Here is a 27641-nt window from a genome sequence, read left to right as displayed (position 1 = left end):
CTAAGAGAGGTCCCATTCTTGCCTAATTGGCGAGGATGTTCCAGCTAGGCCCAGCCCCACACTTAGATGGGACAGAGAGGTCAGCACAAGGCTATAAAAGTTGCAGTGCTGAAGGAGGGTCATCAGCCCTTCCAATCCATCTACAGATTCCTGTAAATGAATAAATTCAAGGAGTTTTCTCCAATATTACCATACCTCATTTTGGGATTACCTAAATATTGATCACATTCCTATGGAATGCAATAATATAATGGTAATCTCCCCTATCAAGTAGTTTAATACAAACAATATCAAAGAATTGGTTATCTCATACAGTATACATAGAAAGTTATGGAGGGAAAATACAAATTTGAAGATACCGTATTTGATGGATTATGAGACGCACTTCAATTTGGACAGGCATTTGAAAAAAATAAATAAATAAACGGGTTTAAACTACAAATGTCAAAATGGAGAAACAGGCACTTGGAAATACTGAATAATAGCCTATCTTCTCAATATTTCATCAATATTATCCATATATTGTTTTTGTCTATTAATTAAACAAAGTTAAACAGTTTTATGAAGAAGGTCTGTCTTACCTCTATGAATGATTCCTGGCTTCACACTAAAGAAACACAGTGGGTCTTGCACATGTCATCAAGTTTGGTGTACAACTGTCCGCTACTTTGATTAGGAACATACACGGTTAGGCATCGTCATTTAATTTGCTTTCTGAATGGTGTTATTTTACATGAAATACCGGTAAGTACCACTGTTATACATGGTTACTTTAGAAAAGAGTTGCCGTTGTTGGTGTAGGAGCAATCGTCACCTTGTTTACATTTGCAGAGATGTTTGCAGTTTAATTTAAGTGCCAATGCAGCACTAAAACCTCACTAGATAGTAACCCAAATCTGACCCTTGCCCTATAAGATGCAGGGTGATTTTCTGGGACATTTTTTGGAAAAAAAGTGCGTCTTATAAGCAGTCAAATACGGTATATGTTCCTCATCTTGCCCAATGTAAAAGTATAGCCACTTAATAGAAGAGAAAAGTTAACTAGAGAGAGAATGGAGAACTATAAATTATACTGTGGCCTCACCCCAGTGCATACATCAGCTACTATAGGGGAAGGCCAGGGGCTGCTTGGCGAAGGTCCAACCCGAGTCAGCTGCACTAGAAGTAAGGCTGCTGAAGCTCTCACTAGGCAGCCACGACCCTCAGGTAGGAAGTAGCTGTTTAGAATGACAACAGTCTTAAAACAGTCTGTCCTATCACAAGGCTGATAAAATAATTAGTGCAATGCTAAGATATCCCCGTGTGACGTACAAGACTAACAGGCAGGTAGAGAATGAGGAATTACAAGGAGTGGGGAATAGTGGTCAAGAGAAGCTATCCCATCAAGGCTGGCAGTGGAAGTAGGATGGGTGAATAGAGACAATGGCTGAGTACAATGAGAGACCATGAGTAAAAGTTTATGATGAAGGCAGGAAAGCTAGAGAGCTAACTACTGACAGAAAGATGTATTAACCTGGCGACTGTGCAATAAATGGCAAAAGTGATCTTGCTGGAAAACAATTTTTAATCTTATAAAACCCAAGAGAAGCATGTAGAGAACCAAACGATGGAAAAAAAGAAAAATCATTTACCAGTGACCAGGACCAGTGACGAGGGAGTCGGGAGGGTGGCAGAGGGAGGATAATACATTTAACAGTCACGTGTGAACATTATAATTAAAACTTATTATTCATGGAGTTAGCATTGCCCCACATATCTGAGGCTCCTGTTCTCCCTTTTCCTCTCTCTCTCTTCCTCTCTCACTCCAGCTATAGTATTTCCACGAGAATCTGGCTGGTGGGGGGGTGGCAGCTGTGGGAAATACTATACCAACCCTCCCTCACTCAGTTCATCAGCTGAGTCTTCTCCTATATCCCCACTGTTGTTTTCTTGGTCTTTCTGCTACTGTAGATCATCAGAGAGTGATGACAGTGGTTGATCAGTCTACAATCAATGTTAAAATTTGTGAAGGTGTCGATGACTTACCAAGTTTGGTGGTAACTTTATGTTTGGCAGCGCATCTGTGACCTTGAGTGCCAGGAGCATGTTTACACTAGTCACGCTTCCTCACCAGCATAAGTTGATGGTTGTATAATTATAATCCGAATCATGTCAAGTTGAACAGTCTAGTACAGTTTTTCTCTTCACTAACACCTTTTTCCACCTCCAATGTCTCCCCCACAGCCATGACCATAGGAGCCAGGGGGCTGGGTAGCATCAAAAGTTGATGACAAATTAAAACCCTCCATGACTGCTACAGGCCAATTGATCTCATGATAGATTATGGTGTGAGAGAAGGATGATGTAGCAACATAAGGTTCATTGGATTTTACCCTGGCGTTGTGGGAATTTTGATATGCAGCTTGGAAAATGTCATCTTAAAATGTCTGGCACAGTTTAAAGGTTAAGTAGAATGAATGGCACAAAGACAGGGACAGGGTTATACTCTATTTCATAGTGAAGACCACACTTGCCTCAGACCTTGATGACCTGTGTAGCATCATACCATATCATAACATGTATTTATTTATTTGCAAGGGAAACAGCAAAGTGGCCCATTTCCCTGGGTCCTTTTAACTTCTCTGACAGTGTTTTCCCTCCTTTTCTTACCTCTAGCCTTTACTGGAAACAAGGTAGTAATATACACAATGATGTGACCGTGACATAATTTCACAATACATGAATGAAAATGCATGTGCTGTGCATGTGTGAGGCTGGTAATGCTGTACAGAGCAGACATGGCCAATAAATAGAGTTGGAGAGAACGATAAGGAGCAGTGGCTGCAGAATGCTGAAATACAGAGGGAATGTGACATGGGAAGATAGGGTACCAAATGCCTACTGGCACCACAAGCGAAAACGTAAAAAAAAAAAATAAATAAATAAATAAAAAAAATGAAGTGGTGAGAATGTGTGGTGTGGATGATGTGCTGTGTGTGCTGAGGAGGTAAAGGTTGCAATGGTATGGGCATGCCAAAAGGAAAGAGGGGGGCTATGTACTCAGAAGAGCTGCAGAGATAGTGATAGAATGGAGGAGACCAGCTGGATGACCAAAAAAGACCTGGAGGCAGTATGTGGAGGAAGAGAAGACATGAGAAGGATGTTTTACTACCATGCCTGCCCTAGGAATGCATCTTTCCCTCCACGCCCCCCTTGCATCTATAGATAAAATTCACTCCCAGATTTACTAACAATGGTAAGCCTAACTAGACAATAGAAAACTAAAGTTAATAAAGGCAATAATATTGCATTTCTTCATAAATTTTGCAATAGTAACCCATGCTCTTGTTAAAATAAAATAAAATACTTCAACAACAGAATTTATAATGCTCCCCAGTTTAAAAATCACTGATCTAGTCAAAAAAAAAAAAATAAATAAATAAATAAATAAAAATAAAAAAAAAGATGGACACAACATTGACTATAAGAAACTGATTAGAAAATCTCACTAGGGGCAGATTCTCGTTAAACCAAACATCGTGTTGTTGATGCTATGCCACATCACTGGAAGGAGGAAGAATGTATTGAAAAAAAAAAAGATATTCAATATGAGACAACAGACACAGGATATGTACATCATGAAAGCCTGTGAAAAGTTGGTGTGCAGTATTTTAAAAGAAGTAGAAAATGGAAGAGCAACTTAAGCAAAACAAGAGTGGAGAAAGTGGCTACATCAAGTGGGGAAACTTCAAAAAGAAATATTTTGCTAGCAACTATATCCTAGCACAGGCTACAGGATAGGTAGCTACAGAAGAAATACCAACCTGAGAGCAGCTGCCCACACGCCTCCTGAGACCTGTGTAAGATTGTAGTGCAAGAGTGAGGTTTGGGCAGCAAGGGCAGCAGCCACATTAAGTCCACAGCTGGCCACTAGGGGGTCACGATACACCCACAGGGACACCAGCCATGAGAGGGAGTCCTCACCTGAAGCCTCTTGGATAACCTGAAAAGATAGGTGAGTGTGTCATACTTATATGTCTATATAGGATATCTCCATCAAATTATACACTGGCCATAGCCCAAGGCAGGTGGTGAGCAGCCCATCCAACTGTTCATCCTCCCTCTCAAGCTGGGGAAACCTAGGAAAGGTAACTGAGGTAACCCTGACTTCAGACTAGCCCTGTGTCCTAAAGTAATGGGTCATTTCCTGCCTCAGCCTCAAGAGCCAACATGATAGAGATGAGCACTAAGGCTGTGCACAGCTTTAGTGTATGCCCAAAACTTTACCTTTATTCCAATTAGTACTCACATAAGGTAAAAAGGTAAATTAAGATGATGTACAAGAATCACTCGCTTTAATTTAATGAACCAATTGGGGAATGAAGTGAGATTATATCCAATAATCTGTTATATCTAAGAATCGAACTTTTGCACATAGCAATCCTTGCTCGTTATATGAGAAGAAATGTTTGCTATGTCTGATCATTTCTGATTATATGAAATGTATTAAATGAAAGGTGAGGCGCAGAAGGACGAGATCGGAAGTGACTGATTACAGTTGGGAGGACACTAGACACGCACTATCTGGTCAGTTTCGTTTAAACCCCTGCCAATCAATGTGCCTGTGCATGTTCAGCCGGCTTGCAACTAAAATGAATCGTGCACTTACCAAACTTGTTCAGCAAATCCCCACATATACAGCACTGGCCCAAAAAGTTTGTTAAAGCCCCGTGTGGGGAGTGGCTCACGAGTGAACCAAATGCAGCTGCAACTTGTAAACAGTAGAGATAACTGGGTAGACTCACTCTACCCTTGCTATGCTCCAATACTAGCAAATTAGTGTCTGCTAGATCCAGTGGTATGCTTGTATGGCAGACTGTGGGCCAATAAGCCAGTAGAGTAGCAACTGGTGACTGTAGCATAAGTAGTACTTTCAGCTTGAGTTCCACAGGCAAATAAAGGGGAACTTGGCCCAATCCACCCACCCTTCCCCCCTCCTGCTGTTCACCAGCTGGGCTCAGGTAAGGCCAGTGCGTGAGGACAGCGGTGGGGTAAGGAGGGGGGTTTGAGGTGTGGGATCATTATGTAAACATACAGCTGCTCTACCCACAGCAGGATATTTCAAATGTCAACACATTACTTAACCAAGTATTACTAATATGTATTATTGGCCTGGCCATAAGTGCAAGCAGTCATAAGTCACATATGTCTTAACTTGAGGACCACCTGTACTTTTAATTAGAAAGGTGCATACAAAATGGCAAGCATATCCTATCTCTGAAGCACTCAGAAACACATCAATCAATAATGCTATGTAATTATCTTATGCCTGAATTCCTGAGTAGGAGGAGGGCTTTACCTGTGAGAAATCAGTGTTGAGATGGGAGAAAAGATGAAGCAGCACCAGGGAGGAGTTGAGAGTCACGCGACGGCCCACGTAGGAGTTGTGAGCAAGGCCACGACCCAGATGGAAGGAGCTTATCAGTCTGTGTGTGTGGTGTTGTGAAGAGCAGGGATTAATTTTTCAAGGACAAATTAAGACAGACTGAAGGCTGCATAAAAAAAGTGCCTGCCTCATGGTGCAGCTGTAAATAAAAGATGCTAAAAACAAAATGTCAAATATAATTCCAGAGGCATCTTGATACTTCCCTACTGAAGGAGTTTAGGGATTAGGAAGAGGGAGACATCAGGAAAACAAAACTATGCTTATTTAATGGCTAGTCATGGAAAATCATGAGATCTGATTCACTGTTGTCTTTGAGTGAAACATTCACTTCACACCATCATGAGCAGTGACCATATTTCCTTTGACTGGATTCTTTTACATACCTTAACCACTGACCAACATAAGGAACTAACTATAATAATAATAATAATAATAATAATAATAATAATAATAATAATAATTAAAATTTCATCCTCTCTCTCTCTCTCTCTCTCTCTCTCTCTCTCTCTCTCTCTCTCTCTCTCTCTCTCTCACCTCACAGAGTTGGAGACCAGCTGAGATGCTAAGTCCATGCCTGGCCAGCCATTAAGTGAGATATGGACCAATACTTCCAAAGCCATCCCCACCACAGCTGCAGTAACACAAATTTAACACTCTGAGTCATATAACACAATCATCATGTATATATACTGTATATGAGGATAAGAATAACATAGTTGGTGAAGCACCACTCCAGCCATGATCACTTTCAGTATACCATACCATTCTCCTAACCCCTAAAGGACACAAAAAAATTTAAGGAGTACCTCTGGAGCAAAAAAACAGCCATTTTTCAAGTACATTCCTTTTAAAAACTCATTCAATAAATGTTTTACAGCATTTTGAGCCAGTTCTAAGACTACCCAAGTGCTGTCCTGAAGACCATCTATCAACCCACCAAATGGGGCTAAGGCCAACCACCAGGCCCCACCAAGAAAGCCTACTGGCACCATAGACCAAAAAAAAAAAAAAAAAAAAAAAAAAAAAATCCATCTCTACTTGAGGTTAAGTTTGATCTGTCATCATCTCAGGTAATCAGTTGACAATCCAGCCAGACCTTCCAGTTCTCTCCGTGTGTTATAGCACCAAATAAGGCTGTGCACCACTGTCTCATTTATTACCAAACCTTACAGTACACAGATCAACTCACCCACATTGTAGTGCTGTAGGTCATTATTAGCACTAAGTATGGGGAGGAGTGTGGAGGTGACAGCATTTGCCAGTTTGTCCCAGAAGTCCTCACAAAATGTCTCAAAGCCTGCTTTCCCCTCAGACAGGAGGGATAAGGTGCAAGCCACAAGGCCAGCAGCTGCCCGGAACAGCCTCACAGTCTGCACAGCCTGCAAGCTGAAGTCAGATGCAACCCAGCTAGTGCCTCCTGCAGAGAATATAACCAGATCATAAAATTCATATAGATAGTCCACTGCAACTAACATGTACTCTTTTTGTTGCCCTTGAGCCGTGTCCTTTGATGTAAAAAAAAAAAATAAATAAATAAATAAAGTATCATCACAGTTAGCATAATTACCCTCCCTTACTGCTTAACTATAGTCTGACACAAATATGAAGTCCAAAATTTGAACGAGGAGCATAAACAGATGCAGCAGTAGTCAGGGGCTGATTCTCTACCCTAATAACTTCCCTAATAACACAAATCTTAGATGCACTCACCTGCTTTACCCAGGGTGTGAAGCAAGGCACTGGAAGGGTTGGTCAGCTCTGTAACTAAGAGCTTTATGAGGGAAGAGCGGGCATCCTGCACCTGGGAGTGTACCTGCAACATGGAGATAAAAGTTAAGAAAAGGGCAACAAATGAATATCATAATCACAACTTTTAGCCCCAAAAGATAATCTTTTAAAATAAATGTCTCCATCTTCAAGTGAATGTCCTGAGCAGTGATTACAAGGGATACAGCTTGGATACCACAGGAGGTTCAGGTTGGGGATAGGCCCCTCATATTTTTTACATACATAAATCATTTATCAAAAAATAAAAAACCCAGCCTGCCTTATAGTGAATATAATCACTTACCATGATAAATAGGAGAAGGGAAAGTAGGATTGTGATCAGAGTCATGTTGGCAACTATTTCCTTGCCATTTCAAGACATGGGAAGAATGTAGCCTATAGAGTAACCCACACAAAGTTTTTACATAATTATTGAAAACCAAGAACCTAAAAGATTTTTTAAAGTTATGTAGTGTTATTTTGTAGCTGCGAAGCATATACTAAACGAGAAATAGTCATGATCCCATTTCCTGCACTAGGACTACAGGAGGGAGGCTGAGCTTCTGCTACAACATATACATATAAATTTACCTTGAGGCATGTACACAGACACTCTAATATATGCACAAGAAGCTGCTCATCCACAGAGGAATTTGGCTCAGATGTCAGGAAGCGCTGAAAGCTGCTCCTCCACTGAGCTGAGATGAAGAAGTCCTTGTCACAGCACCCAGCAAGGGCCAGCTGCTGCACCCTGAAGCTGAGGGCTGCCACATTCTTCTTGACATCATGGTGGGAGGTGGCATTTTCCACATTCCTTAGGGCTGAGGTGGTGGCCAAGGACAGAATAGATAGCCTGAGCCATGCAGTCTCTCTCTCATTCAGCAAGATGAGGCAGTCAGAGTCCTTGGAGTCCTGGTAATGACGTGCAGACAGCCACTCCACACCACCAGCCTGACATGAATCCCACACTGCTCCAAGGAACTCTCGGGCAGGCCATTCAGCCTCCTTCAGCAAGTGATGAACAGCCCTCATCTCTGTGCACAGACCCCTGTCCTCCCCCCAAGGGTGTGTACGGTGAAGGAATGGAAGGTGGAGTCCCTTGGCCAGAAGCTGTGGCACTGAAGGCAGCTGTGTTGCCCCTATCTCCTCCAATGTGTCCCAAAAGCTGATGAGGTCTTGGAAAAGCACAAGAGCCATGAGGCATGACGCTTGACTTCTCATGCGCATGTCCTCGTAGAAGAGAAGTGTGGCTGCAAGTATAAAGGAAAAACACTAGTCAACATTCATGATAAACATCAGCATCCACAGACTAATTTCAAATCAGGACCCCAACCCTCTTCACAGAAAGGTGTAAACTTGAATAACAAACAATACATAGAGCTTACTGTTCTGTAACACACAAAATTACAAACCTACAAGAACATACATCCATGCCTGAAAGCAAACTCACCTCCCAGCAGGGCAGTGAGGAAGGTTGGGTCCTGCAGCAGAGTGAGCCGAACCTCCGCTGAGTGTGTGGCCAACAGTCTGAGGCATTCCACTACCCGAGGCACACACTCCAGTCTCACACCCTCACCCTCTCCACGCTGCACAGGAAATTATTATGGAATGCATTTGCACATATGTGTGCCTGTGTGTGTTTGTTTTTAAGCATAAAAAACATCTTCACAATATTGCACAAAGAAGTAACATGATAATAAAATTTTCTAATATGCCACAGAATAACATCAACATCCCCAGATTGTTAAGAAGGCCTGAAGATAGTGTGAGGAGGACATGAAAAGGTTTAACATCAGGGGGAAGAGTCAACAACTGTCAAGAGTGGGAGAGACTCATATCCCGTCCAATCCCATTGAGGAAAATACAAAGGAGTACAAAGGAAAGGAAAAGCAAACAGCAACAGACCTTTTGGTCCTAACTAGGCTGTTTGTTGCTGCTACCATCTACTCTAATCTACGAGTCAGACACAGGACAGCAAAGATGAAGGCGATAAACAAAGAGGAATATCTCAGATTGTCAACGCTGGACTTGTGACTGCATATCTTATACTGTGCCTGATGAGATATGAATAGTGACATGTTCAGCTGTCAACAAAACACTGATCCACCTTACTCAAAAGTCACTGTAACGATAGTCCCTTTTCAACCAGCAAATTTTCTCTCATGTCCTGGCAATTCATCAACAACTTCCTTGTCTCCCTACTTCAACCTCTATTCTTCTCCTCCTCTACCTATGTGACTTGCCACAAACAAAGAAGCTACCTGACACAAGTTAAGAATACATTACATCAATATTTACATCCACAGCTGCACAACAACAATGTGACTGACAAACCCACTGTATGGCATATTACATAGCAATCTGAAGACAAACTTCAAGTAAAAATAGGAAGTCATGGAGAGAGGATGTTTCAAATTACAGTAATACCTCAGTTTACAAGTGCCTTAGTTTATGAGTGTTTTGATTTTCGAACAAAAGAAAATCACTAAAATTGCCTTGGTTTATGAGCAGTGACTTGATGTACAAGCATCCTGTTTTACGAGTTGAAAAGGCAAGCGTGTGTTCCCGTCGTTCGCCACAAGACGAGAGTGCTCAGAGTGGAACACACACACACACACACACACACACACACTCACACTCACACACACAGTATACCTCTCAGGCTTCCCCAGCTTTCCAAAGAGAGAAAACCAATCTAGCTTCATTACATCATTGTAGGTTCCAAAGTACAACAATTTACCATAACATTAGTATTGTCATCAAAAAGCATTCTTACCTTAAGTGAGTTGATGAAGGTCTGGACAAGGAATGGGAGGGAGCACAACCTCATGAATGCCTTGTGGAGGTTCGGGTCTTCCAAGAGGAAAGCTAACTGAGTCCAAGCTGCTTTCTGCACTGTTGCCTCTGTCCCTCCACCATGGATCAACTCCACCACCTTCAGCAGCCCTCCTTCCTGTTCCACATACAAACACATTCATATTGGTCACATCTCACACCCTTGTCTTTAACTATTATTACATATCAGCTCCATCATCTTCAGAGCTCTTCCCTCTATCAGTAATATATATATCAGGCTTGGGTTCAAGTACATTTTTCATACTTAAGTTCAAGTACTATTACAATACAACAGCACAAGTCCAAGTCCAAGTACAAATATTCAGTTTTATAGCTGAATTGGAGTCCAAATAAGAGTACTTTGGTAATGTATTGGAGTCCAAGTCCAAGTACAGTCAAATCTTAGTTTTCGAACATCTCACTTTTCAAACTAATCGGTTCTCTAACAGAATTTCGAACTCATAATTGCACCAGTTGCCGTATGATAACTTGGTTGCTGAACAAGCTACTTGGCAAGAGCACCATAGTATCACTGTGCACGTCAGTCATGCCACAGCCCTCACTCAGAGGACATCCGCTCTGAACTGTTTTTTTGATTTTGACGATTTTTCCTGTGTTGTGTATTACCGTACACTGCATCGTACAAGTCGACCAAAAGATTATTAGCTTCAAATCATGGGTTAGGCCTATACTTGCTGTAGTATAAGTCGACCCCCAAACTAAGGCGTCATCTGGCGATCAAGAAATACCCCAGAGCAAGCAAGAATTTCCTCAAATCCTGCGAAATTCTTGCGATTTTTGTTCTGGCACATCAGATTTTCAAGACGTGCCCCCAATTCTTGGCAAGAATCAGGGATGTGACACAAGCAATGACGGGGCTGGTTTAGCCACTTACTTGCTGACATCACAGGTAAATACACCGCGCTGCACCTCCTTAAGCCTATGGCGATGACCATTTCCTAAGCTTATTAAACAATCTTTACCCTGTAGTGTATGGTCACAATATATTTGTATAGATCCGATTTATCGGTTGTATTGTCAGAACGTGAGATACGAAGAGTAGGGCGGATGACACCGGCAGCGTGGGAAGGCGTTCGACAAGCATCCAGTATCAGTTATTGGAAACAGCATACAATTTTGTGTTGATATAAACCAAACTTTTATTATTATTATTATTTTATGTGTGAGCTAAGGTAAATAGTATAAAAACATTTATCACCAAGAGCATGTGTGAGTGACTGTCGCCTCCATGAGAGGCGAGAGAGGAAGCCAGCCAATCAGGGGCCATATGCTTGAAAGCCTCGTAGGAGGGAACACTCAGAAGGAGAGTGGTTGTGGTAGTGTCATGAAGCGGCCGTCCACACAAAGGCGCAATCTCTGGAATGCATGACATCGTGTCGTGGACGGCGCACAGTGAACAGTCGATACATCCGAAGATAGTACCAGAACTATCAAATCTGTCATACAAGACTAGATTGGAGGAACTGGGCCTACCAACACTCAAAGAAAGAAGAGAAAGAGGAGACCTGATAGTGTTGCATGTGATACAAGTGGAATGGACATGTTGGATACAAATGATTTAATCAAGATGGAAGGGAGGAAGCAACTAAGAGGACACAGCAGGAAATTAAGAAAGGGGATTTCTTTAAAAGACAAAGATGTACAGTTTTCCATACAGGAGCGTGGATATACATGGAATGGTCTAAACAAAGACATTGTTGAAGCGGGCAGTGTCCATAAAATGAAGGAAAAGATGGACAAATATAGATTGGAAGACAGGACTATCTGAGCTTGAGCTCAGGCCCTGTATACTACAAATAGTTAAATACAAATATATAGATACAGGAAGGAATAAAGTGCAAAGGTACAGGTGTGTAGTTACAATGGATAATGTGAAGAAAGAACAGTCTGCTATGTTAGGAGTGCATGCAACCCACCTCCGCCTCAAGGTTACAGGTGCGCATGATGTGTATGGGCTGCCTGAGGATAAAGAGATCATTGTGCACAGTGATGCTGTAGCGTAGGGAATCAAAGCACAGGTCTGGAATCATGTGCTTGAGCTTCTGGCAGGACTGGAAGAAGGGTCCACTCCTTGCCTCCCGACGTAGGAGAAAGAGACACTGCAGCTGGTAGCGCAGTGCCTGATGTTTATGAAGAGGAGGGAGTGAAAGACAAGTGCATCAGTATTACTGGCTAGCAGTGGCATCAACATCTAACCACAATGGTCCAAAAGCAACAATATTAAGGGTATCAAGTGATAGTTAACAATAATGAACCAAGAGGAAAATGGTACAGTAATAAGGCAAGAGTTGTTAGTGGCACTGAGTGTCTTAACAATGGATCAATGTTAGTGGTAAGCAGATAATGGCACCAAATGTATATAACTACAACAGCTGAAAGTACAAAACCCACCAAAGCTTAAAGAACCAGTATAATCACTCACTCAAAACTCATTCAAGATTCAAGGTTTGTCTTTTCTTTTGAAATTTCCAAAGATGTTATGCTAACTTTTGTATCAGTTGCAATAAAAAGGTTACATTTTTGCCTTAAAGCCTCAATGAATCTGTTTACAGTAAGGCTATTCCAATGACTCTTCCTGTTTAAGAAAATAGGTGGTTAAAAATTCTAAATCCCTGCTAATATGCCCGTCAGCTCACCTCAGGGCTATCTTTATCACACACAGCTTCAAAGGTCTGGTCCACTGCTCGGCCCAGGGAGGAGGAAGGGTCTGCCAGGCACTGCAGGTCAGGTAAGCAAGCACCCCAACACTTGGCTGCCACAGTCCACACGGAGCTACTCATCAAGGGACGGCCAAGCAACAGGGTCAGTAAGGACTCTCGTGCTATATTGGCAACCTGGAACAGTGGAGTTCAGTGACATGCAAAATATTTCATTATCCTACTAATTAATGACTATATTAAACTTATTATTATCTTTGTTAAGTAAGGAAATGGGCACTGTATATCTTTATCATAATGATAACAAGGTAGAGCAATTGACAGAATGTCCTTTGAAGTATGAGGTATGGGTGCATATAGATAAATGTTATCCATACGAATTTACCAGCTGGTAGAGAGCAAGATACACACAGGGATGCGAAGAATTATACAGATACTTGTGAAGAAAGAGGAAAACAAGGCTTGACCACTATTTACTAAGGACCTTCACCTTAATGGCTTTCAAAACTTCACTCTTGTTAAGTGTTAGACTCATATTCATTTGTGAGGATCTGGACCCATTATACTAAGCCATCCATCCTCTAATTAACTGCTTCCTCTTTTTTGGGGGAAAGGGGGAGAGTCATGTTTTCCTTAGATTTCTCATGTTAGGGAGGCCAGGAGAGGTTTCTACTAGTACTTTATGGAAAACTTCATTCTTACATAATTCAGCCCAATTGCATATTCCATACTACTTTTCATACAGCATTCATAGTTGTACTCTGCAGATTACACAAGTCTCTTGCTTACTTCTTTGTTGTCATCAGCACATCCAGCAAAAAGGATGAACCTGATTACATCTGGCGACAAGAGGATAAGGACAGCTGGTGATCTGCTGCAGCTGGTATCTAGAGTCTGGGTTGCTCCAACACTAGACTCAACAAGCCTCAACACACTCTTATACCTGTGTGTTAAGGGTGCAATGAGGAGTAATATATTTAAACTTTAAGGAAATTAGTTTCAATTAATTATAAAAAAAATCTTCTATCTCAGAATGCTTACCAGAGGCTTTAATGTTTTAAATACCTTGATGTTAGTTAACTCAAGTGACTTTAACATTATTCTTAGTTGCACCTTCAATACGTTGCCATCTACATCCTACATGCACACTTACATACAAATACACACACCACCAAGCCAAACACTAACCCATAAAGCCGCACAGAGAGCACAGGAGAATGAAGGCACTGGAGGAGTATGTGTCGTGACTGTTCCAGCTGTTCCTCAGACACACTGCCCTCCTTTGCCTGTCTCCCAACACCCCACAACAATTTCTCTAAGATGGTAGCATCTTGGAGAACACTACAGCTTGGTAGGGACTTTTCAGCAAGGTCAAGAAATCCTTGAAGGTCTGAGTTAGAGGCCTTCAGGAAATTAGAAGTGGCCTCCAGAGACTTGGCAGCAAAGAGCAGGCACCTGACCTCGTTGGCTGATGTAGGGTTAGCCTGAGTCAAGTACTGCAGCAGAGTGTGGTGATGCTCTGGATGCTGCAGGAAGAAGCCTCCATCACACAGCACCATCACAACAGCATCACAAACAGCGTTGTCTATCACCTGCAAGGAAATTAAATTACTTTGTCTGTTATCAAGGGGCTACAGTGAAAATACTGAAGACTTCACTCACACGAAAGTGTAAAGTCAATTGTTTACCAAAAGGATCTAACCTTAAGCTACAGGTTGACAAAATTGGTCCCCCTCTTAAAGCACGAGCTTATTTTGCCGTGCCTGTCCTCCCACACAGGCATATTCAAGCAAAAACATACCTCACTTCAACCTTTCATACCTTCACTTCAGCTTAACTCACGTAACTTAATGAAGTGCCATTGTAAAGTACGTACCCTTAACTGTCTTTTGACGTTAGGTTGAAGACTATATAACCTTTGGTAGAGCACGTATGGAAGTAGGATCACTGAGAGCACATTTTAATAGACAGTTTTCCACCCCGAGTGGACTTCCCTTCTATGATTTAGTAATAAGAAGCATAACTTTTACAGTTTATGTGAACCACACATTCAAAAAACTTAACTTCTAGGCCTTCTTGATACCCTTGTTGGGTATTGAAGTCAAAGGGCCCCCATCTTGTGGATGAAATTCACTGGAAGGTGAGAAGAGGTGGGATGTCTAGCTGACATCTTTTCAAAGCTTACACAAGTCATACACTGAACAATAATTAGTCAAGAGAGCATTGTTGGGTATTGTTTGAAAGAAAATGACATGCTTACCCTACTCCAGCACAAACAAAATAAATTTAACTGCACGCTAAGTCAAAAAATGCCTTGTCATCTATTGTCGACACCCGCAGTTTGAGCCCAGGCACCAGCTGTCAACTATTGTCGACACCCACGCTTTAAGGGTTAATGTGCCGATTCTTTTGTTGTAAAAAAAAAAATGCATAGTCATTTTTCATTTCCAGTTTCCTTTTCATAGCAATTGAGAAATAACAAAATCTATTATTAAATACCTGCACTGCAGCTTCCGCAGGGACAAGAGTTGTGAGGACATGACACAGGAAGAGGGAGCAGCAGTGGGTGACCATCAGCCACCTCTCACCCCTTGCCTCTTTCCTTGCCTCAAGGCCAGTCAGAATGAGATCTGACAGGGTTCCAATAACCTTCAAAAGTGAACACCTGACATAAGTTAACTTAGAGACTGATGTCTTGAAGGTCTTAAAACTACTGCATGCCTCTGGTGTGGTAAAAACAGAGAACCATCAATTATTTGATAACATCAGCCATATAGTCTTATATATGATTATTTTCAGATAAAAAAGTGACCATTAATAAATTTTCCTTGAGAGGAATGAGGTATTTGAAAAATGTAAAAATAGCTCACATTTCTGATGATAAAGAAAACAGCAGATACAAGTTTATTTACAGGTACAGTAAACCCTCACTTTTATGGACCTCGACATAATGAATTTCAGCTTTAACAAACTTTTGGGGCCAGTGCGGTGTATGTGGGGATTTACTGAAAAAATTCAGTAAGTAAGAGGCTCAGTTTGGTGGTAGGCCAGCCAAAGGTGTACACGCATGTCAATCGGTGGTGGTTTAAACAAAGCTGATCAGGTAGTGCATGTCTAGTGTCCGCCCAACTGTAATCACTTTTGTCTTGCCATTCCGTGCCTCACCTTTCTTCTAATACATCTAATATAATCAGAAATGATCAGACATAACGAACATTTCACCTCATAATGACATGCAAAAAGTGTGGATCCCTCGGATATAGCGAAATATCTGGTATAACATCACCTCCTTCCCCCATTTTGTTCATTATAGCAAGGGTTTACTGAAATAAGTACATAATAATTATATAAGCAAAGACCCACCATAAGTATTCCTGTTTTGACTTCAGTGGCTAGTAGCTCCTCTCCACCTGCCTCCTCCTCTTCTTCACATGGCTCTCCCTCCACTAACACCCTCCACAGCATACTGGGATGAACACAATCTCGCAAGAGTGTAATGCATGCTGACATAAGACGTAGGGAGGCTGACTGGAGGTCTGGTCTACGGGAAGCCAGTAAGGAGGTAGCTGCTCTCATGGCACGCACACAGTGGCTGGGGACAGTCATCTGATGCAGACCCAACAAGATGAACTCATCACCATCATCTTGTTCATGGATGGTTGACCCAAGAAGCTCCTAATGGGAAGAAATTGCTTTTTTTCCACACTTTCTCTTTTCTCCTCATGATCGAATAATATAAATGTTCTTTATTCTGAAACAATTTGGACAACATATACCTTACTCACATACTTTTACTCCTCCTCAGAGTTATATAAATATGGTGGAAGGTTTTGAAGGGATTGTGAGATGAAGGCCGTGGCAATGATGGGGGTGAATGATGAGATGAAGGCAAGATGTAAGAATGGGAGGATAAATCAGGAAGAGAGGAGTCAGAATTGAAACAGGAAGGGTCATATGAGGAGGTAGGGTAAGCTGGTGCAGGATGATTGTGGGAGGGTGTGGAAGGGTGGAAGCATATTGTGGTGAGAAATGAGGACGATGAGAGCACCATGAACACCAGTTTGACCACACACACGTCTGATGCATACCCTTCTTACCCACACTTGTGACAGAAGCCTTTGCTAGAGTAATAGTGTAGTACAGATGGTGAAGTGACATCATCACTCTTTGTATCACTTACATTACTGTTGACACTGTTCAGAATAACAGTACTCAGAAGTACTCAGAATAATCTGCACTTTCTCTCCCGTCCTTTCTTCCTAACTCATAAATGTGTTTTCCTATATTTTCTCATTCATGGTGGCTCAGTGATAACTAATGGCATTATCTCACATCTACAATCTCAGATATACTGCCATGCTGCAGGACAAATCGTGGAACCCACAAAATTTGAGACAAACATTAAAGTCTGTGGAGCGTAGGAGTACGATTCAATCTATGATGGCTGGCTAAGTGGACCACAGCAGATTTAATTAAATCAATGATGGGTGTTGTTTAAGAATTAATGAAATAATAGTCATGCTAACCACTATATTCATCATTACGATGAGCAAAAACTGGAAAATATATATAATGACAGTTGTTTGATTTAAATCGACTTAAATTATGATATTTTAAAAATGTCAGAATATGTCAAAGACATGACAAGATCAGGTTACTGTTGGAGACTAGACAGAATAGTGGTGCAATGCTGGCTGGCTGCAGCAGGTCAGTCTTAGGACTGGCTCAAACATGAAACCAAGTTCCAACATAGAGAATATCAAGGTGTACATTCATATAATTATATTCATTATAGGAAAAAACATTTAAAAAAATCTGATTTAAATAAAAGAAATAAAAAAAAAATTAGAGAGAGAGAGAGAGAGAGAGAGAGAGAGAGAGAGAGATTATTTTTAATAAAATAAAAAAACACTGAATGATCAGAATTTACAAACTGTAACTCACCTGACCAACCCCACTGAAAGGCTGAGGCTCACCTCCTCCAGCCAATGTGTCTGGAGGGCCATGGTAGGGAGCAGTGTGGGTGTGAGGGGAGCAGCAGCTGACCTGGGTTAAGTTGGAAGGACTGGTGACCCCAGATGACATGGTTGAGACAACCTGAAACAGACACAACACATGCAAAGCTTGAAACATAATGATGAGTAATTGTTATATATGTAGGCACAAATAATGTTGATAAATGAGTGAAATGATAGTTGTGCCTCCAACTGTTGAGAGGCAAATGGGAAGAAGTAGAGTGGTGTAAGAAAAAGTAGTACTCCATATGAAATAGTTCTTAAACAGTAGTGTTGGGCTCTGAGAGTAAGGAATTCAGGTCTGGTAAAGATTGGAATGCAGTAACAGCTATTCTACAATATGTATTGGATTCAGTCTTGCTTGGGCATCTATCCATCTATATACCAGGCCGGGATACCCAGTGGGTAACCGTGACAAAGTGCACACCCTTACAACCACACACACACAAACAATGCATTCACTCATCTTAGTCCCCAGCCACTGATGGAGAAGGCTGGGTCCCTTACAGCCACACCACATGGAGGGACTGGTGCGGGCAGCATGACTGGTGGTCCCATCCACAAAAGGACCTCAACAATGCTGGTTGACTCCTGATGTTTCATAAACCTGAACCCATCCCTCCACCGCACCAGGTGTGCCCCCTAAAGCAGGCTCCATGGGTTAGATGAGATGCGTCCTACTCAAGCACTCACTGCCACTCTCCATTCATTTTCTGACATGCACAGTCATTCTACCTTCCTCAACCAATATTCCTCTTTCATTCAGTGCTCTCTTCACACTGTCCATCCATCCCATCTGTGCCCTTCCTCTCTACCTTACACCTCTCACATCTGATCTTACTCTCTTCTTCACCTTTCTGTCTTCATCCATTCTCTCCACATGCCCAAACCATCTCAACACACTCTGCTCTGCATGGCCAGACAATTCTCTTGTGATACCAGTTCTCCTTCTCACTTCCTCATTTCTGACCCTATCCATCCTTGTCACTCAACATATGCTCCTCAAACATCTCATCTGTATCACATTCACTCATCTCTTCTCCATTACTCCCATATTCCACATTTTGGCTCCTTACAGTGCTGTAGGTACTGCTATTCCTTAATACAACCTTCTCTTTACATCCACTCAAAGTGATCTACATCTTTACATTCTTTTCATTTCTCCAAACACTTTTCCTATTTTACCATCAACGGCTACATTTGAACCCAAATACTTAAAAAACTCCACCATCCATCACCTCATCATTGAGCATTACATTCAACCTTCCACCATCTCCTCCCCTTGTACATCTCATTACTCTTACATTCACTCTAGTTTCCTCCTCCTACATACTCTTCCCAACTCCTGCACAAGATGACTCAATTTTTCCTCTGAATAAGCCACCAGTGCAGATCACCAGCAAGCAGTAGCTGATTCGGGTGCCACTCCCTACCCTCTGCATTCTGCAAGCTCCGACCTCTGCCCAGCACTCTAACATTTACCTCCCTTACAGCACTATCCATATATACATTGAATAACCAGGGTGACAACACACATCCCTGGTGCAGCCCCACTCTAACATGGAACCACTCACTCACACTCTAACACAAGCTCTGCTGTTTACAAAGAAACTTTTCACCCCTTTTGGCAATCTTCCCACAAACCCATAGTTGTAAAACCTCCCTGTCATATGCTTTCTCCTAATCCATAAAAGCACAAAACACATCTTTTCCTTCACTGCGTACTCGTCACACACCTGTCTCACTGCAAACACTTGGTCCACACACCCTATCTAAGAGGAATGCATGGTATCAGATGGGAAGAAGTGAGAAATGAAGAAACACGCAAATGAATACGTAGGTATTTAATATTTTGAATTAGGTACAAGACATACAAAGATAAAGTGAGGAGCAATGATCAAGGGCAGACTGTATAAATAAGTTAATGGTACAAGACCATGAGGAAGCCTAAGAGATTCACAGCAGGAAAGAGTTCAAATAATTTGGAGAGTTAGTGGACCTGGCAATACACAGAGAAAGATGGAGAGTATAGATATCCGGTGTGGGATACTTCCCAGATAAAAAAGAAAACAAGAGCAGTGGTATTGGTGGTTACCTCTCCGCTGCCTGGCTGGGAGTGAGGGTCAGTGAAGTGGTGGACACGGGCTGTGAGAAGCTTTGTCAGGCTGTGCAGGAGGTCACAGGCAGGCCCCTGAAAGTAGTGCGCATCCTCACCTTGTTCCTCCAGACAGCCATACACCACCTGAAGGACATCACCCTTACTATTACTATTGCTGCCCTTTTTAAGTCATGCTTGCCAATTTGTCTAAACCATTCTAATTATGGTTCTTATATCAAGAAGAAAGTTACCATGGAAAATTGAGCTGATATAAAAACTAAACATTGGCAAAGTTAACTAAATGTAATTTTTATAATCCTTAGATAATATACCTCTGCAATATCCCACAAGTGGGCTATTTCTAACATAGGGGGCTTTCTTTTTTATACTTTTCTTTCTATGTATCTTTCTAATAAAATATCTTGTACAAAGTACACTTCTAAGTGAAGAACTTTTGGGGTAATAATGAGTCTTCATGGGGAATAAGCTCCCAATGGCTATGGGCCCACACAACCATCAGGTATGATTGTCTACAGCCTATTACACAATATTGAAAACTAGAAAAGGGCTCATAAATTCATCAACCCTAAAAAAAAGTTCATACATATATTTTTTGTAGTTATTAATTCTCGTTAGTTCATAACACTGAAATCATGCAAGTCATTTTTTGTTTACTAATGATTATTTTGTCTTGCTGAACAAAACATGTTGAACAGCTTCTCTGTTTCTCCTCCTTGCTTCAGGCAACATTTTAATTCACTTTATAATATCAACAAAGGTTAAAAAAATACCCCATCATTTTTCTGATGTAAACTTTTTGAGGGCTGATGGCTCCATATCCAAGAAGTTTTTAGGTGAAATAGGGGCCACTAAAAATTTAAAAATCTTTCAAATAACATTAAATGTTAAGTTAATCAAGTTATATCTTTCTGACACCCCCAGCCCCGTTGTTGGGCCTCCTTCACTTGAAAGAACTGGGCTTCTCTCTACCCGCCGTCTGGGAGGTTGCGCGGCATGCACCGCCTTCCTCCCTCGGGGTATATCCCCAACGAAAAAAAAAAAAAGTTATATCTTTAAAGATTGAAAATTAATGCATAATGGATTCTTTAACAACTGAGTTTAAAGGAAAACATGTAAAATAAAAACAATTATGATTTCATACAGGATGCTGACAGTAAAAAAAAATAATAATAAATAAATAAATAAACAAAATGATAAGAATGAAAAAAAGACCATGAACTTTCAAAATTGTTCTCTGTGATGCAGTAACTGTTAGCTAAAAAAGATAAGTTCATTAACTAACTTTCCAGAACACAAACGAAAGGTAGCATCTGACCTGTAGGACAGCAGGCCGCTGCAGCAACACCTCTGGGGGAAAGTCCCTCACCACCACTGTGTCAAGGAAGAGAAGTGCCGCCTTTACTTCAGCTACACCGGCACTCATCAGGGACCGCACACTGGACTCCAAGACATGCTGGTCACTCTTTGTCAGTGCCTAGAACACAGCGGAGGAATAAGAGAACACCAGACACAATGTCATCACTCACACCCTAAGCCAATTGAAGAGTTCAGAGGGTCCTGAGTTTCAGCATCTTATAGAAATCCCTAGTAACTGAGAACATGATGTGGGGCAAAGGTTAGTGGTTGTTGTTTTCTGGAGGCCTCTTTTCATTGGGATATCACTGCTGCAGCCTCCCTTAAATCTGTTTCTGCCAACACCTTATGTTTTACATCCAAATAACGACATGGAATGAAACAATGACTTTCCAATAAGAAAATAGCTTCAAACCTGGTTCATACACTCAGCTTTACAATCATCACTTCCACTTCAGCCAATTATTATACATCAGCTATTGCAACCACCACTCTCACTCTTGTTCTTTCAGGCACTCTATTGTCTTTCCTTGCATCTACCATGTCTGTGTTCTCTGTTAAAGTAATTCATTGACTTCATCTATTACACAAAGTTCACTGGAAAAGAAAACAATAATATTCATATGCCTACCTGCCAGGGGAAGGTGATGAAATGTAGGGCTGACTCCCCAGCAGCAGTAGTAACTGAAGTGTCTTGAATTCTCGTCCAGTCACATAGACTCTCCGCACAGGCACCCTCCTCAGCATACTCATCAGTCCTGAGATGAAATTAATTATTGACACTCATTCATCTATATATTCACTGCATGACTGTGTGACTAACTACAGTAAGTGAACAGCAAATGACTAAGTGATGGACTGATTGAACTAAAGAAATAACTTAAATTATTTAACTTACAAATCTGTGTGGGCATGGGAGCATGCAGGCGTGTGTGTGGATTTTTTTTACCTAGCTGCAGGTTATAGGATTTGATTCATGCTTATACGTCCTACCTCCATGTTTGAACTATCTCTGGCTTTAGACTGTGACCTTAGAGATAAGGATTATTTCATATGAAAAGTTAATTTATTGATGCTGTTTTGATATCAAGGCTTAATTAACCTAAACATGTCTTCTTATTCTTCCACTCGGATATTTTCTCTAACCCCTATCTATAGTCCTTCATTCCTTTATATATACAATATAAATAAGTCACCTACTGTGTGTTGGTGTGTGTTTATCCAGTTGTATTCACTTAGTTGTGGAATACGGGAGAGGAGCTACACCCGTGATGTCCCCTCTCTATATCTACTATATTCCAACATGGCCTTAAATTCATGAATCGTTTTTGTGTGTGTACTTGCGCGTGTGTATTTACTTAGTTGAGGTATTATTTACCTAGTTGTAGTATACGTGAGAGAAGCTACACTCGTACTGTTCCGTCTCTACATTATAATCCAAATTGGCCTTAAATTCATGTTTAGTCTTTGCATGGACCACATCTTTTCCAGGCCTCCACCACTCTTTTTGGAAAGCTGTTTGTCTTTATGTCTTTTCTAGAGGCTTTCTTTTTTCTCTTCCTTTCTTGGGCTCTTGATTCTCTTGTTTGTGTGTGTGTATTTACCTATTTGTAGTATACAAGGCCAGAGCTCAAGCTCAAACAGTCCTGTCTCCCAATCTATATTTGTCCAACTTTTCCTTCATTTTATGGACACTGCCTGCTTCAACAATGTCTTTGTTTACTCCATTCCATGTATCCATACTCCTGTATAGAAAACTGTATTTCTTTATATCTTTCAAACAAGTCCCCTTCCTCAATTTCTTGCGGTGTCCATCTCGATTAAATAATTTCTATCCAACATGTCCATTACATTTGTATTCCTGCACAACACTACCAGGTCTCCTCTTTCATTTCTTTCTTCCAGCGTTGATAAGCCCAGTTCCTCCAAATTGGTCTCGTATAACAGATCTGATAGTTCTGGTACCATCTTAGTTGTGTATGTGTTCATGTGCATGACTCACCTCAGGCACTGTGGATCAGGAGGGTGACTGAGGCATAAATCTGGAGCATCTGGTGCCTCTTCATACTCAGTAACTCTTTCCTCTGAGGACTGTAAAGAATGCAATTTTATCAGCAACTGTTGTCAAGATTAGTCTACTCTGCATGCATAAGTACAAGTGTATCAGTGCAGCACACAGTTCATGCCCCTAATTGGCATTTTTCATTCAGTGACACATAACCAATTTTAACTCTTGCTTTTCAATAAGGTAAGCACTAAGCATTTATGATGGAAAAGAAATAATTGCTTTCATGCTACCAAGGAAATGGCTAACTTAATTTATATGGACATTTGGAATATACAGTAAACCCTCAGTACAAGGTCAGAGGGTCAGAAATCCACAGGACCAACCAAGAATAGTTTGGGAACCAACTGTACCCAGTAATTGCAATAGCGTCTGCTAACTCGCCTCATCCCTTTATCTACTTTGCCATCCTTCGGTTTCAGTAGTCTTTCTTAGACCAACTCATGAAATATTTTCCTCCTTGTGGTTCCCATTCAAATGAAGAACTTACTTACACCACAAGAAAGTCTTATGCATCAATCCAGGACCTAAATGTAATGAAAAATAGCCAAGTGTTTGTGAGTGTTGGTGACTGGGTGACTCGATTTCAAGTTCAAGTTCAAGGGGGGGGGAGGGATGACAGACCAATCACAGAGAAGTTGGATCATGGGCCAATCAGAGATCTTGGGAGCAAAGTTCAGCCAGCTGCGAGCAGGGCCTTCCACTCACACACACACACACACACACCAAAATTTGAAACACTGGTACCATGTAGGTACATACATTATTAATTTTATTAGTTAAGGATTCTTTCCAAATTTAACATGTTTATATGATTCTAAGTTGTTCAGGTATTCTCTTCTAATATTTTGAGTCTTGGATTTTGAAACAGGTAAACTTTTGGGGAGGGCACAGGAACACATCTCAATGTCCATAATGGAATTAAATGGAAAAATTTGCATAGATTAACAAATTTCCGTTTTACTACGAGTAGGCGGTGGCCGAACTGATAGCGTACTGGGCCCACATTCACCGCGTGATGGACGACGCGAGTTCGAATCCCCACGCTACCACTTGGATTTTTCAGTCACCGCCGAGTGGTTTAAAACTACCCACATGCTGTCTTGAAGACCACCCATCAACCCGGACTCTAGAGGAAGCCGTCCAAGCGAATCAAGAACGAGTTCCGGGGGGCAACATGAGCCAATGCAAGATGGCGCCACTATAAACACTCGCCTGCGCCAGAACGGGCTGGGCCGACCATCAGGCCCCACCTGGAAGAAGCCTTGGGCCGACCATCAGGCCCCACCAGGAAGATGCCTACCGGCGCAACAGGCAACGACGTTAAAAAAAAAAGAAAAAAATAAAAAAAAAAAAAAGGTTGGGAACTGAAGTTGCTTCTAAATTGGGGACTTGGTGCACTATATGTCTGATACTCGTATCATACCCGTAACAATACGCCCCCCCATAGGGATCTACTGCCAACCTGCCAGCCTCAGTGCCTTGCAGTCCATCACCAAGTGTGCTGTGCGGCTATACAGACAACGTGTAGGCAATGTACATAATAAAAAACTATATATTTATGTTTATTAGGTTTACCAGTATTATGTGTATTTTTTAATTTCCACTGCTTCTATCGGACTTTTAGCATTAACGGAGTAAGTTTCACCCCCATTTTGTCCGTTGTATCGAAGGTTTACTGTATACGTAGTAATTTGGGTTTTTTTATGCAATCAACTAGACACAAGAAAAGGAGGCCTGATTTTTCAAGTTTCAACAAAGTGTATCAATGGAGAACTCATGTACTAGTTTATAAATGTACTTAAAATCATTCTATTCCTTTCTGTCACCAACCTCATTCATTTCATAGAAACACCTTGAACATGTGCAAAAAATTATTTAGATGTGTTCCTCCTTCAACCTTTAAGTTACTGGAAAATAGGTATTTCTCTGCAGCAGCCCTAAGAGTAGTAATACTAATATGTATGCATACTAACAGCGGTACAATTATTAGCAGTGTGACCCAGCTTCTTGAGAAGGAGTGTGACTTTTGGCAGCAAGTCAACAGGAACAACAGAATGCAGCTCCCGCAGCTGCTGCCTCACCACTGGGCCTGCCAGTATGACCCTTGAACCTTCATCCTGATAAAATAAGTATAGTTTACATCACTGTGCTGCTTACTGTACAAACTAGGGAATATAAATTAGCTACAAGCAAAAAATAGCCACTGACATTTGAAAACCAGCTTAGGAAAGTAATGATACTGAAACCAAAAGATTCACAACTGATAATCAAGATTTATCATGCCATATTTTTCAACAAAATCTTTAAGAAATTAAAACAAACCTAATGAACTAAATTCCATCATCTATTGTACAACATAACTTTCAACACATCACAAAATACCCAATAATATTGCACACCTACAGTGCCAATGGGTACATGAAACATGGAAAAGAAAGCAATAATGACAACTGGCATTTAAGAAAATATATAAAACAGCAAAAGGCCTCATTGAGTAGAAAGCCAATGTTTCCACTCTCTCACCTCAGCCAAGAGGAGCAGTAGTGTGAGGAGTGGCTTGGTGGTGGTGGATGGAGGGCCCAAATGCAGCAGTTTGAGGAGATGGTGCACAAGTGGTGGGTTTGAGCTGGCTAGTTCTGCTCTGGTCACCAATCCTAGCTCCACCTTCTGAACCAGGGAGTCAAGAGCTCGGGTCCGGATCTCAACAATGGGGTGCACTGAAAACCAAGGAAGTTCATCAAGATGTGTATTTATCTAGTTGTAGTATACAAGAGTTAGTCTCATGTTATCCTGTGTGCATATGTGTGTGTGTGTGTGTGTGTGTGTGTGTGTGTGTGTGTGTGTGTGTGTGTGTGTGTGTGTGTGTGTGGTGGGGGTGGGGGGGAGGTTACACCTACTTGTATCTTCCAGAGCTGCACTGGAAGCTCATTAATTATATTTCTTAATATTAACTGGAATGTGTTAGCTAAGTATGTATATAACAGAATCAGTAAATATATAGGAATATGCCCATTTCAATGTGGCAGACTCTCCCTGCTGAAGTAATTAACACACTTAACTACAAGTCTGTGAACATGGGTTAGAATCCCGGTTCAGACAATCAGTGTGAAGTCCAGCGAGATGATTCTTTTCCCTTTCAGGCTAGTTGATGGGAAAGATACACTGTGGTAACCCGAATGTCACACTAACTCTGTGTTCCCAGGTAATGGGTTACTTCCAACCACAGACTCAAGGCCAATGCAGCGGAGATGAGCACTGAGGCCACGCGCAGCTATAGCATGTGCCCCCAACTTTACCCGATATGGCAGAGTAGCCCACCACCAAGCCCAAACCTTGGCATGCTGCATTCTCTTGAAGTAACAGAACCTCACCTTAACAAAAGATAGTAATCTAATACAGATATTGAAGATAGGGTAGCCACCTCTCGCAAAGTTAATACTTACAATATGGATTCTTCTTGAGTCCCTGAATGAAATGCAGTAGCTAACAAATGACTTCCAGGAAACAGAATGTGGGTCAAGGGGGGCAAACCCCCTGTTAGGAGGGTCGTGGGGGGCGAAGTCCTCCCATTAAGGGGGGCAAAGCCCCCTTGTAAGGTAGGTTACATTAGGTTAGGTTGGGTTAGTTTAAATTTATTCAGCATACGGTGCAGGCCGGTGTAAACGCAGCGTGGGACAGGACAAAACGGTGGCAGGGGTGGGTCCACTACGCTGGCCAGTGATAATGGGTGGGAGCGGGGCGGTGGCCGGTGCACCTCAAGCATAGAAAAGCCAATCATTTTGTGATTTCCAGAAAAAATATACCATCTCCCTTATAAAAACTGACATATTTTGTCCAGAAACAAGCAGTTAGTGTCTCAAAATTAATGGGCTACCCTCTCTTCAATAATCCCCTGCATTACCACTAAAATAAAGTTACCACTACCAGTACCAGTAACCTATCCCTATCCAGGTCAACTGTAAGTAGAGTACCGACCAGTGTACCCCACGACAGCCGTCCCGCAGTACATTGCCTCTCAACCTCCTTACAGTACCCAGCTTCAACAAATATGTGTTATGCATTTGTACGGGTGCCCTGCGCATCATTAATCCAGGTCCAGTCTCCAAAAGGCTTCGTTTAGCCTTTACAACTGCCTTGGATGACTCTGGTGTGGGACCAAGCAGGTACATCGCACTACTAGCTGTCCCACACTTTAGCAACAGTCAGCCCTCCTCACATGCCCGTTTTGACATTCTCCCGGCATTACCCAACTTTCTGATGGTGTCCGCGAGGCCTGCCATGCCTCAGGGAGCGGCGGGGCGGCGGGGCACACACACAAACAACAACATATTCCGCGCTCCTTCTATGATTTTGATCTTGATGTCACAGCTGAAAGTTCTCA

General features: G+C 41.6%; 1 protein-coding gene across 1 annotated transcript; it reads right to left on the bottom strand.

Moving 5' to 3' along the window:
- Positions 1 to 27641, bottom strand: LOC126991358 (rotatin-like). Its single transcript, XM_050850120.1, has 24 exons — positions 27507 to 27641; positions 25784 to 25977; positions 25234 to 25377; positions 23195 to 23283; positions 21824 to 21950; positions 21155 to 21313; positions 19816 to 19962; positions 17650 to 17802; positions 16069 to 16380; positions 15205 to 15354; positions 13894 to 14297; positions 13495 to 13648; positions 12685 to 12882; positions 11965 to 12168; positions 9969 to 10145; positions 8643 to 8778; positions 7784 to 8442; positions 7136 to 7238; positions 6615 to 6842; positions 5960 to 6056; positions 5339 to 5465; positions 3804 to 3982; positions 1085 to 1217; positions 1 to 150 (listed from the first exon to the last, which is right to left on the bottom strand). Exons 1-24 carry the CDS (start codon positions 27538 to 27540, stop codon positions 1 to 3), a joined length of 4458 nt encoding a protein of 1485 aa, XP_050706077.1. The 5' UTR covers positions 27541 to 27641.

The sequence above is a fragment of the Eriocheir sinensis genome, unplaced genomic scaffold (assembly GCF_024679095.1).
Source record: "Eriocheir sinensis breed Jianghai 21 unplaced genomic scaffold, ASM2467909v1 Scaffold264, whole genome shotgun sequence".
In the NCBI taxonomy this organism is placed as follows: domain Eukaryota; kingdom Metazoa; phylum Arthropoda; class Malacostraca; order Decapoda; family Varunidae; genus Eriocheir; species Eriocheir sinensis.
This window is presented reverse-complemented; position numbering and strand designations above follow the sequence as displayed.

Excerpts from the sequence above, each read along its gene's own strand:
- LOC126991358 (XM_050850120.1), bottom strand. The coding sequence starts at position 27,540 with ATGGCAGGCCTCGCGGACACCATCAGAAAGTTGG. Across the intron at positions 21,951-23,194 it reads CCTGATCCACAGTGCCTGAG|GACTGATGAGTATGCTGAGG; the intron begins GTGAGTCATGCA and ends ATTTCATCTCAG. Across the intron at positions 151-1,084 it reads TAGCTGATGTATGCACTGGG|GAATCTGTAGATGGATTGGA; the intron begins GTGAGGCCACAG and ends ATTCATTTACAG.